Genomic DNA, 13223 nt, shown 5'->3' with positions numbered 1-13223 from the left:
ACAACACTTACCATATTATCGCAGACGATGCTGTATCGCATGCCCCAGACTCGACTTGAGTGGAAAATGAATCATCTGCGGTTGTGCATGCAATCGCGCATTTTTTGCACATGAGCAAATAAGGTGTTTTTAGGAGTCTAACTTGCAGACGGCAGACCACTGATTCGTCAAACGTGTTTTCCTGCAGTCCGTGTTCTTCTGACTTCTGACTATTTTGTAGTAAGTAACGAATATGCTTCGGGGAAATGTATCGGAGTAAAAGTATACAATTTAATTAGGAAATGTAGTGGAGTAAAAGTAAAAGTTGGCTGGAATATAAAAACTCAAGTACAGATACTCCCAAAAAATACTTAAATACTTAAGTACTGTAACGAAGAATTATTACTTTGTCACAATACACCACTTCTCAGTCGTTGAGGTTTCTGGTCTCCAAAGGTAGGTGTGGGCTCAAATCCCACTCCTGTCAAAGGCTCTTTTAGAATTGGAAGCAATGACAGTAAACATTATAGTTTCTATTGTTTATTTTGCCATCTGACCAATGCCAATGATAGAATTGTCCTTAACATTCTTGTGCCCACGCGTCAGAATGGCCAAGCGGTCAAAGGAGCCATACTCAAGGCATTTCTGCTTTCCCAGTTGTTGAGATTTCTGGACTCCAAGTGGGGGCATGGGTTTTATCCCACTTCTGAAAAAAGGCTTTATAAGTATTGGAGTCAACTTCGAGACAGTAAACGTAACAGTTTGCATTCTTTGTTTTGCCATCTGACCTATTCCATTCATAAAATTATTCTTCTCATATCTCTGTGTCACTGTCAGAATGGCCGAGCGCCAGTCCCAAGACATTTCCACCTTCCCAGTTGTTGAGGTTTCTGGTCTCCAACTTGGGATGTGGGTTCAAATCCCACTTCTGACAAAAGGCATTTTTAGAATTGGAAGCAATGTTGAGACTGTAAACGTAATAGTTTCCATTGTTTATTTTGTGATCTGACTAAATGCCAATGATAGAATTGTAGAAAACATCCTTGTGTCCACGAGTCAGCATGGCCGAGCGGTCTTAGGAGCCAGACTCTCCGCATTTACGCTTTCTCAGTTGTTGAGATTTCTGGTCTCCAACTGGAGGCGTTAGTTCAAATCTCTCTTCCGAGAAAGGCTCTTTTAGAATTTGAAGCTATGAGGAGACAGTAAAAGTAATAGTTTGCACCTTTCCTTTTGCCGTCTGACCAATTCAATTCATAAAATTATTCTTCACAACCTTTTGCATGATTGTCAGAATGGCCGAGTGGTCTAAGGCGCCAGACTCAAGGCATTTCCGCCTTCTCAGTTGTTGAGGTTTCTGGTCTCCAAATGGAGGCGTGGGTTCAAATCCCACTTCTGACAAAAGGCTTTTTTTAGAATTGGAAGCAATGTTGATGAATGCTAGACGATAATGTTCTAACAATGTTATCAACAAATATTTTTAGAATGTTTTTAGAGAATGTTACCTTACCTTTTAGCAAAACATTCTGGGAACTAAAATAAAACTTGCGGCTGAAAACATACATATGTAAATGAAACATATTATTATTATTTGGCCAAAGAAAACTTATTAAAATCGACATTTTTCGATAATAATTTGTGCATTTTTCAAATGTTTATTAAAAGTGCAAAAAGTCATTAACAAAAATCAATATTCAATATTCAAAACAAAAAGTCAATATTTTACTTTTCAGGCAGCATTTTGTGTGTACGGTTCTAATTTCAATTTTGGTTTTTAGCATAGCATTTAAAAATACAACAACCATTCTTTTTTAGTTTTTTTTTTTTTTCGTCATGGTTAAAAAACAAAAAATGAATGGACGCAAAAGTGCACGGACCACAGTTTACTTTTTTTATTTTTATTCAACATTGTTTTAACATTAACTGAGGGTCAAGAAGCGCAACATCATCACTTCGTAATGTTGTTTAAATGTCATTACTATTGATTTTTTGTTGAAATATCCCCATTGTTTCAACATTAATTGCAGGTGCAAAAGCTTTAATTCAGTGCAGTTTGCATTGACGCATCAACATTGACTTAACATTGTTTCAATGGTTGCTTGCTATCTTGGACAGGATCACATTTATCCAGTTTTGTCCTCTATCACATCATTTCACCCTCTCAGGCAATTTTGTGTCAACACTTGCAGGTTAGACAAGAGTCAGTCGTCTCGGCTTTAATTATTACATAGAATTAGGTTGGCTACAGAGGGTAAATGGTACTTTTAAATAATTCAAAAGCCACTATAACTTGAAAATGTCTATGTCTCAACACACACAATTTGGTATACATTGTCACGGGTTCCTACTGTGAGGAGCACGGAGCGAGGAACAAGGAGACCAGGAGTACAAAACAGAGGAGTTTAATTCTTTTTTTCAGGGAATCACATGTAGCACAAGGAGTTGACAAACAATTCCAGACAAGGGAGAACAGAACGGGCTAGAACTAAAAAGGGCAGATAACGAGGGGCAGACAAGTGATGGGGATAACTAATAAAAAAGGAACAGGTGATAATGGGAAAAGGAACTGGAAGGACCAAATAAGGACAACAGGAACTAAACGGGAACATACACATGACACACATCCTTTAAAGTGTTTAATTTCTGTTTCTCTAAAGTGTTTACATTTTCGTCACCAAACAGAATTGAAAAAATAATGATTGTTTTGCATATGCACACTCTATCTCTCTGGCTGTACCGTCAATTCAGGTGGGGTTTCCTTGTTGGGTGGGTTTAGGTCACTCTTATTCCCTTGTTGTGATTTTAAACCACAAGTGTTGTTCTTGTGAGAGCTGATCATCATTAGCTTGTAAACAGAGAAGCAGCAGGTTCAATTGTGTCAAGGCAAACATGGCTGAAAAAGCCCAAAGAATAAGTGGCTGCCACAGTGGGCAGGTTTGGCCCAGGTCAAGCGGAACCGCTCTCTCCTCCCATTTGTCCTCCCTGGTCCTCCATTGTTCTCAGGCTCATTAGTTCCTGCTGAAGATGCCAGTCAAGAGAACCCAGTGTTCATTTTAAACTGGATCGCAAGCAAGGTGCTGAAACTCCTCTCAAAGAGTCCGGTTTGGGAACAGGACCTTCGGGATAAACCGTGCGAGACTCTGGACGTGGGCTGCGCTGTTGAAAGAGTGCTCAGGATGAGGAGGAGAGGAAGTTATGATGGCATTACTGCCCCCATACAGCCAGTGAGTAGCTCTGAGGGTGGGGATAGCCAAGTTCTTGCATTGCTTTTAAAGTTACAAATAAAAATTGGTATGATTCCATTTTTCTAATGTTGTAATATGGATGTATAAACAGGCTAACTGAGAGAGCTTCTCATTCTCAAACTTCACATTTACAATAATATGGAATCTTTTTTGTTTGTAAATAATACTAAATATGTTGTGTCAATTATATTAACTTTAAAATAAAATAATACAGTTTTAGCAAATATTTGTGCCATGTTTGTAAATTATGTGGACTCAAGTTGGATTGAGTGGCTTATTTGGCCAGTGTTTGAAATAACTATGACAAGTATGCACTTATTGGCATGCCAATATATTTATTATTATTTATTTTACATTTTTATTTATTTATTTAAAACATTTACCTTCACTGCAGTATGACTAAGAGACTATTCAGAGACTACAGCTTCTGTCTCAAGTTTCACATTCAGAATTATATGGATAGAATATTACACAAAAATACAAATTACAGAATTTTTTGGTAACACTTTATTTTAAGGTGTCCTTGTTACATGCTACATGTACTTTTTATTATGCACAATTACATGCAAGTAACCCTAAGCCAAACCCTAACCATATAGTAAGTACATGTAGTAATAAAGTGTAATCTTTTTTTTTTCTGTTAGTTATATTAACTTTAATATGAACTATTATAGCATAATTAGATGTTTGTGCCATGTTTTATACATGAAGTTTATGCTAGTTGGAGACAACTTTAGAGGCAATAGTTTAATTTGTAATATCTGGCAAACCTTTTAAATAACGATTTAGAAAGAAGCACTTAATAGCATGCTAATAAATGTTGTTACCTTTGCATGATTGTATCAGGAAGTGGTACAATGCAAAGAAGATTGAACTATTTAAATATGTATTTATTCATTCCTTTAGTAATTTATATATTTTGTACTTATTGGCAGGTCAAAAAGTTCAGGCAGCATAGCATGACAGTATTAGAAAGTGAAACGATAAAAAATATATGTATATTTATTGAATGATTGTTTCATTTGAAAGTTTAACTATTAAATAATAAATGAATAAAAAGGTGACTTCTATGTTACCTACAGTAATAAGCACTGGTTAAAGACAACTTTAGAGGCAATAGTTTAATCTGTAATATCTGGCAAACCTTTTAAATAACGATTTAGAAAGAAGCACTTAATAGCATGCTAATAAATGTTGTTACCTTTGCATGATTGTATCAGGAAGTGGTACAATGCAAAGAAGATTGAACTATTTAAATATGTATTTATTCATTCATTTAGTAATTTATATATTTTGTACTTATTGGCAGGTCAAAAAGTTCAGGCACCATAGCATGACAGTATTAGAAAGTGAAACGATAAAAAATATATGTATATTTATTGAATGATTGTTTCATTTGAAAGTTTAACTATTAAATAATAAATGAATAAAAAGGTGACTTCTATGTTACCTAGTACTGGTTAAAGTGGGATATTGTGAGTGGAGTCTGGCTTGCCATCACTTCAATGTTATACACTGAAGAATCTCATACAGAAGAATACAGTTTCGAACAGAGAAATCTGATGGCATAGACTTGACTTTGCTATGAATAAAGTGCCTATTTATCCTTTTTACAGCCAGAGTTCATTGCCAATCTCAGACAGACTGATAAATTGGCTCCATGCTATACAAATGACAAAGTCTTGTTTTTCACTGGCTGCGTGAACAAGTGATCATTGTTTGGGGCCCCATAATTGCCCCAGAATGCAATAGTGCGGAAAAAGGTTCCAGGAAGGCTCTGTAATTATGCCATGTTAAGAAGATTGAACTATTTAAATATGTATTTATTCATTCATTTAGTAATTTATATATTTTGTACTTATTGGCAGGTCAAAAAGTTCAGGCACCATAGCATGACAGTATTAGAAAGTGAAACGATAAAAAATATATGTATATTTATTGAATGATTGTTTCATTTGAAAGTTTAACTATTAAATAATAAATGAATAAAAAGGTGACTTCTATGTTACCTAGTACTGGTTAAAGTGGGATATTGTGAGTGGAGTCTGTCTTGCCATCACTTCAGTGTTATACACTTAATACTCCCATACAGGAGAATATAATTTCTAATAGAGAAATCCGATGGCATATTGACTTTGCTATGAATAAAGTGCCTATTTATCCTTTTTACAGCCAGAGTTCATTGCCAATCTCAGACAGACTGATAAATTGGCTCCATGCTATACAAATGACAAAGTCTTGTTTTTCACTGGCTGCGTGAACAAGTGATCATTGTTTGGGGCCCCATAATTGCCCCAGAATGCAATAGTGCGGAAAAAGGTTCCAGGAAGGCTCTGTAATTATGCCATGTTGCATTAATATATACTAAATAACTGATGCATGCTGTGCTTGAATAGATTTTGCCTCTATAGTGGGACTCATGTCAAGTTTCTAAAACCCCAATGATATGTGAATAAAACACATACTAAAGGGAATGCTTAATTGTTCACATATATGAAAGCATAATTAATTATGTATGCAATGACAGTCTGCACAATCACTTTAGAAATGCATATTCATTATCCAACATGCTTGCTTTAGAAACCTCTTGACAGTGCTCTTTGTATTTCATAATGAATCGAATAGGAAAATTGTCAAACAAATTTGTTGGCTTCACAAGTAAGTAAATAAATAAATATTTGATAAAACTCAAACGTTAAAGTAGCTTATCCACTGCAATAGAGTGGCCCCAAAAGTGGCCCCTTTATGTCAAAATAAGTGGCATTTATTTTTAAGAAATATAGTGCATTTGAAGCAAATATTTATTAAAATTAATCAATTAATAAAAAAAAAAATCAATTAGCAATTTCTGAGTGAAAATTGTTTCTACACCATTTTTTTTTTCTGTGTGCAAAATGGCTCCAAAACAACTTTCTAAGAACACCTCCAGACTCATTTGTTTGCATTTGTTTGATATTTTGTATCTCATCCAATGCCATTCAGGCATTTTTAAATGTGACCTAAGGGACCAAGTGCTTTTCGGGGTCACTGTGTGTTAGAATTTAGCCTGACTGTCACTGAAGAAGCCAAATCGGTGAAGATCAGTGACGAGTTTTGTGGTGAAAAAGAAAAGACGGTGAAAGAGGAGGTTTTAATTTTGCATAAAGTGTAAATGACCCTTGCTCAGATTAATGAACTTTTACAAACAAAGAGTGTAAAACCATGTTCAGTCTGAGCCAAGTCTGGTCCTAATAAGGGAACAGAATGTTCTGTCTCATTTTAGATGTTCAGGGGTTTACAAAAACTGGTTTATTTGAAAAGAAATAATGAGACCCACATTTGACAGATCAGAGTTTAGGCCTGCTTTCTACACTAGAGATCATTCATTCCTTAACCAACAGGAGGTGCACAAACAAAGCAGTTGTGTAAAGACTGAAAAGTTGATTGCAGAATCATCAGTAACTGCTAATGAAAAGCACAAAGTATATGGGTGACCCCTAAACTTTCTTATGCTCTGAATCCCTGCTGAGTTAAAGACACTAAACCACAGAAGTGCTGAATTGTCCTTGTATTACTGCTGTGCATTTTGAAGTTAATTCAAACTCTGTCTTTTATATTCTGCTCTGATGCAGTAGTCTGCCTTTAAAGACATTAACCTGCACGTCTCTATTAGCCGTCGTACCTACAATGACTGTGCACTGTGTAAACAATGAGTGACGTATACGAGCGTGAGATCACTTCCGGCGCTTGCGTAAACTACGCCAGAGCGCGAACACACCTCACGCATCGGATGCCGTACTGTTCGGTTTCTGGCACAAACCGATCGTTTCATGTCTTAGGACATTAATGTGTCGTTACGAGCCGCAGGATTTAATTTGGATTTGTCTGTGCATGATTTTTTTATTCTCATAGATTTTGTTACCATTGCCATGCATTATAAGACTGATAGACTGCAATGGTTGGACTTAAAAATCATCATATGTGTTCTACTGAAGAAACAAAGTCACCTACATCTTGGATGCCCTGGGGGTAAGCAGATAAACATAAAATTTTCATTTTTGGATGAACTATCCCTTTAAAGGTCAGTATGTTTACCTCTACTGGCCTTAGTTACTATGGAAATGGGAACTCAGCTGGCCATTTCCTGTCTTAAGTTACCTAATTTTGTTTGAATGAGCTGTTATGGAAAAACTGACAGGATTCTGGTAGCTTTGACAGGTCATACTCTTATTTGCATATGCTTTACAGAAGCCATAGAATTTTAGTGAATACAATCTGATGTTGTACGTCTGTATAGCATACACTCTTAAAAAAAAAGGTGCTATGTAGTACTAAAAGTGTTTTTTTGGCTTGTAATCATAGGGGAACCACTTTTAGCGTTATTTAGCACCTATTTTTACAGGTGCTATATAGCACCTTTGTCAAATGGTGCCATGTAGAACCATAAGAGGTGCCACATAGCACTTTTTTTATACAATTTTCTCACATTGTCACATAAAATCGTAGAACTGCAATAATATAAAACTCATAAAAGAACTACAGATTTTGATAAAATGCAACCAAAGACTCAGACACACAAAACAATTTTATCATAAGCTCCTCACCATCACATATGTGCTTTATAAACAACACTGTAACAGCCAAAGAGAAACTTATTTTAACTCAAAGTTAAAATCAAGGGTCAAGAGGCAACTAAAGCAAACACTATTCACCAAAACGGTAAGTTGAAAAAAAAGAAGAAAAAAAACATCTAAACCTTAATTCTCAGTAAAGAACTTCTGTTTTAGATACTCCAGAAATAAAGTCTGACTGGTTAGTAATGTGTGAAGTTGGTGTTGCTGTTTGTGGAGAGGTCCTTTTTTTCTGAGGTCAAAGGTCTCATGTGGGGGCCCTGGAATATTTCCTTATGGGGGCCTTGGGGGCAAAAAAAATGTATATCTTCAAGAAATAGACTGTATTTTAATGTTGTTTTAACCCTTTCCCCAACTAAACTAAGAGACTAAGAGAGAGTTAAAGAACCTTTAAAGAACTATACAGGGGCTTACAGGTTTTACGGTAGTGGTGCTATATAGCACCTCATCAACTCCAAAGAACCGCTGAAGAACCATACAGGGGCTTAACAGGTTCTTTATATGGTAGTGGTGCTATATAGCACCTTAACCACTCCAAAGAACCGCTGAAGAACTGCTGAAGAACCTTTTTTTTTTAGAGTGTATATTGCCATATACTCATATACTAACATGGTAATACCACTCTTGGGAAAAATGTCATATATTACATTTCTGTGTGGGTAAAGACAGCAAACATCAATAAAGCTCTGAAAACTGGTGTCCTCATTAAAAGTAGCTTGCTGCCATTAAGCCATAATCAATTTGTCATTATTGCACTCAATTAAATAATGGAAATAAAGAGCAGTAACTAAAATGAGAAGTGGGGGCGTGGCGTTTGTGTGCTGGCTGGGAATTGGGCAGTGCAGACTTCGGAAGGTCCAGGAAGGGGCTGGTCATAATTAAAACGCAGTTCAGCTTAAACTTTATGCTCATTCAGGTCTGTGGGCATGGCTGTCCTGTTGCACCCCCACCCGGTACTTCAAAGATACCTTTGTGGGTAGATCCATAGGGAGAGACCGGTCTCCTAAGGAGGAAGACATTATAAGATTTTATGGCAGTGGTGATGAAGCCCACAAAAATGGCTATGGAAAGATTTATATTATACAAGGCTGAATTTTGAATGCTGAATTATTGTAGAGCATATAAACTTATAATGTATAGCCATAATATAATATATATAATATATAGGCTGTATCCAGATCAGATGTTCACTGCAGTCACCCGGTTCCAGTCCATATCCAGACCAGATGGTGGATCAGCACCTAGAGACGACCTCGACAGCCCTGTAAGTCAGCTGAGACCATGTCAACTAGATGAGCCCCAGAGGCAGATCCCCTCCGAAGACCTCGTCACCTAGACGGCCATCGGGACAACACCATGGGAACCAGATGAGTCCTCTGCACAATCTGACTTTGTTGCAGCCTACAATTAAACTGCTGGTTTCGTCTGGCCAGAGGAGAACGGAACACTATTTCAACACACTATTTCCCTGTTTAATACTGTAAAGCTGCTTTGACACAATCTGCATTGTAAAAAACGCTATATAAATAATGACACACACACACACAAAAAAAAAGCATGGCAATGCATGGCAAGAAAAATGCCACCACCAACCTCATCGACTCCAAAGAACCGCTGAAGAACCGCTGAAGAACCATACCGGGGCTTAACAGGTTCTTTATACGGTAGTGGTGCTATATAGCACCTTAACCACTCCAAAGAACCGCTGAAGAACCGCTGAAGAACCTTTTTTTTTTAGAGTGTATATTAGTTTGTGAAAATTCTAAGTACCTCATTATTTAGTTTTACTGTACCACCATGGGCATGGTTTGTCATTAAACATTCTTCATAATACTACACTTTATACTACAGTATACTTTATGCTATATTGAGCCAGTGATCAAAACACAAAGCAGTCATCCAAAAAACGGCAAAGTGATTTCTGGTAGCCAATGTTTATATTTGAAATCACCAAAACAAACACGCCCCTACCCCAAAAGGGTCTTGCCCCTATTTTGATAGCTCCGCCCCACATATACGTACGCAACCCAGGCAACGATTAGTTTTGTGAAACAAAGCAAAACCAATGTTACACGTGTCTAAATCGGACGTGAGCGGCGCGGCGCAACAAATCCCCGACAGAAAACTGCTGCCGGGTTCTATTTATGATGTGCTGACACACATTTCAAATGGTTTTCAACGGTCGTTTGATCGCGTCCGGTGTAGGCAGACTTTAGCTGTTGTAGACACTGTGTTACTCACCTATTGAGAAGAAACAAAGCAACCTCGGCGTCCGATCGTAGGCCTCCGCTCCTTGAGTTCTCTCCAGCACTGGAAAGCTGATCCAATATTTTACACGGGTCCTACTTCTTGCCTTATCTTTCCGCAGACGTTTTCCTCTTTTGTTTTTTTATCCGCCATCTCTATCTTTCTGTCGCTCGGCTCGGCTAATGTCCGTCCCATGCACTGAAAGCTCTCTCCTCCACATCACGAGTAGACACGCCCCTTATTGCTGATTGGCTACAAGTTTGTTTTGCTATTCGGCCCGAATCAGTTTTCTAAAGTGTTTTTGAAAAATCACATACCCTGCCTTTAACCACTCCAAAGAACCGCTGAAGAACCGCTGAATAACCTTTTTTTTTTAGAGTGTATATTAGTTTGTGAAAATTCTAAGTACCTCATTATTTTGTTTTCCTGTACCACCATGGGCATGGTTTGTCATTAAACATTCTTCATAATACTACACTTTATACTACAGTATACTTTATGCTATATTGAGCCAGTGATCAAAACACAAAGCAGTCATCCAAAAAACGGCAAATGGGAAATATGATTAAAATTATGTACAATCACATATTAGGAGTTAATGACCTAAGTTAGGACTTAATTAAGACTTAATGTTGAGACCAAATGGCCAGCTGTGTCATACAACTGACCAAGTTATTACTACTTCTCAAAACGACATGTAAAAAGAATATGATTTATACTATATTGAGCCAGTTAATACTATAGCAAATTGCAAAAATTGGCTTTTTTTCAGTAAAGCTGCTGTTTTATCTTGCATTTGGAGTTTGTTCTCTTCTTTCATCCTTATAGTAGGACTTTTTTTTTTACCATTTTGCCAAAACAGAAACCTAAAACGTCCAAACAAGCAGTGGCAGCTGTAATGCTGAAATAAACCGCAGTGACCCACAGCTCCAATGGCACAAATCAGGGATGAATGCCAGGACATCAAGCGCAGAGCGTAAAAACACAATGGCCACATCGTGAACTGCTTCCACCAAAACACAGCCATGGCAGAGAGAGAAAGAAAAACCTAGACAATCAAAAAATGAACAAAACAAACAGCCGTACATGGCAGCAGTTAAGAAACAAACTTTATTCTTTACACCAGTAAGTTTCAGTGTAAAATTCACTACCACTGGGAAGAAGATCCAGGGAAATGAAAAGCTTGTGTTAATGCGTAAAATCTTGCTAAACAACAACAATAATTATTTATTTATTTTTTCAGATATTCACTAAGAAAGATTATTTTTGTGTTTCATTGTTTAACATACAGTTGTGATTACATACCTTTAAATATACAGTATTTGATTGCTTAAAGTACACTTGGAAGTTGAAAATGTGCATCATCTGACTCTTTTATCTGTTCAATAATATTTAATTAACAAATTAAGTCAAATGAAAGAACAATGAATAAAGCAACAACTGCTCTATACAGCACCTGCGGGGTCTGGCTCAGAGGAGACGTTCTGCACCAAACCTGGTGCTGGGCAAAGCTTTAGGAATGACTTGGAGTCCAATAAGGTATGTTTTATAAAATCAAATCTGGTGTTGTTCTTTTGTGAAATGTAATGATCTTTCAGTACAGATAGACCTTGAAATGAACTCAGGAAATTGTTTGACATGCAAACAATAATTCATACTTCTTTTTCAGATATTCCAAGTGCTATTGTTCATTGATATTTTACAAAGTGCTTTTAACCCAAAGCAACCACGCATTATTGGATTTTCCCAATTGTACTATTTTTCATTCATCTGTGGTTATACTGTAGTTGTTGAGTTGGTGGTTTATAGTGAGAACTTTTCTCGTCTTCAGGGAAGAAGCTCAGTGTCTGGTGGCGGTGGATCAGTGTCCCTTCGTGCTGGGATTGACCAGCGAGAACTCCGAGCTGATTCTGGATGAATGTGCTCAGCTGACCGAAGGACTAAAGACCAGAGATAGACACCTCTTCCTCCTCAGTGACGCCCTAGTCATCGCCAAGCTCAAGTAAGAATCGTGAATTCTGCTGATACACATGCATAAACATACTTTTACAAACTAAAAGTGTCCATACACCATTCTGTTATATTTAGAGCTGCTTTCATTTTTGATATGATGTGGGAATCACCTAGCAAACAAAGATTTTTGATGGGATTCCCCCATAGTCTAGTTGAGACTAAATGTATTATTTTGGTCTCACTTTATATTACATGTCTTTGAATGCTATATTCAACATTTAAATTAATGCAATGCAAACGAAACAACATCTGCAAGTCATGTACCTTCTATTATCATTCTTTTTTAAAGTAGGCTGAAAGCGTATCTTTATTCCAAGGTTTTATGTCTTATTGTTTTTATTATTTCATATTTATTTCGTCTTTATGCTATTGGACTTGTGTTTTCTCTGGTCAGCACTTTGGTCAGCTTCGCTGTGTTTAAATGTGCTATATAAATAAAATGTCTTACTTACTATTAATTTCTGTAATTATTTACAGATAATTACCCCTAACCCACCCTTAAACATAACCATACCATTAAACAGGCAAGTTTTTTATGATACATTATGACTCATTTAATAAACAAATTCACAAATAAATCAGGATTCTTTATTGTTATATTATTATCTTTACCACACCTTTAATACTGCGTCAAATTTTACCTGCATTGATTCACATGAACAAAAAATCTTTAATGTATACATTCATGACTGTATACCTATTTAGTAAAGGTCTTAGAAAAATAAATACATAAAAATAAAAATATATACATATATATATATATATAAGGGTATAAGGACTTACCTGAAATAGTATGTGACCCTGGACCACAAAACCAGTCTTAAGTCGCTGGGGTATATTTGTAGCAATAGCCAAAAATACATTGTATGTGTCAGAATTATAGATTTTTCTTTTATGCCAAAAATCCTTAGGATATTAAGTAAAGATCATGTTCCATGAAGATATTTTGTAAATTTCCTATCGTAAATCTATCAAAACTTAATTTTTAATTAGTAATACGCATTGCTAAGAAATTCATTTGGACAACTTTAAAGGCGATTTTCTCAATATTTCGATTTTTTTTGCAGCCTCAGATTCCAGATTTTAAAATAGTTGTATCTCGGCCAAATATTGTCCTATCCTAACAAACCAT

At 36.4% G+C, this 13223-nt stretch overlaps 1 protein-coding gene and 1 non-coding gene across 2 annotated transcripts in view; both read left to right on the top strand.

Annotated features, from left to right (window-relative positions):
* The first annotated feature begins 1265 nt into the window (after nt 1–1265).
* On the top strand, nt 1266–1377 carry trnal-caa (transfer RNA leucine (anticodon CAA)). Its single transcript has 2 exons — nt 1266–1303; nt 1332–1377. It is a non-coding gene; the product is annotated as a tRNA-Leu (tRNA).
* Nucleotides 1378–3032: 1655 nt separating this feature from the next.
* The window catches only part of LOC107745285 (rho GTPase-activating protein 20-like), a 26582-nt gene continuing 16391 nt past the window's right edge, over nt 3033–13223 (top strand). Inside the window, exons 1-3 of the mRNA XM_016559135.1 lie at nt 3033–3200; nt 11532–11617; nt 11910–12080. Of these exons, the coding sequence (XP_016414621.1) occupies nt 3153–3200; nt 11532–11617; nt 11910–12080 (305 nt within the window). The 5' untranslated portion in view covers nt 3033–3152. The remainder of the gene's footprint in view (nt 3201–11531; nt 11618–11909; nt 12081–13223) is intronic.

This window comes from Sinocyclocheilus rhinocerous, unplaced genomic scaffold, assembly GCF_001515625.1.
Source record: "Sinocyclocheilus rhinocerous isolate Xijiao unplaced genomic scaffold, SAMN03320098_v1.1 scaffold2967, whole genome shotgun sequence".
NCBI classification, from domain to species: Eukaryota; Metazoa; Chordata; class Actinopteri; order Cypriniformes; family Cyprinidae; genus Sinocyclocheilus; species Sinocyclocheilus rhinocerous.
The sequence above is the reverse complement of the archived record's forward strand: the minus strand, read 5'-3'. Positions and strand labels throughout refer to the sequence as shown.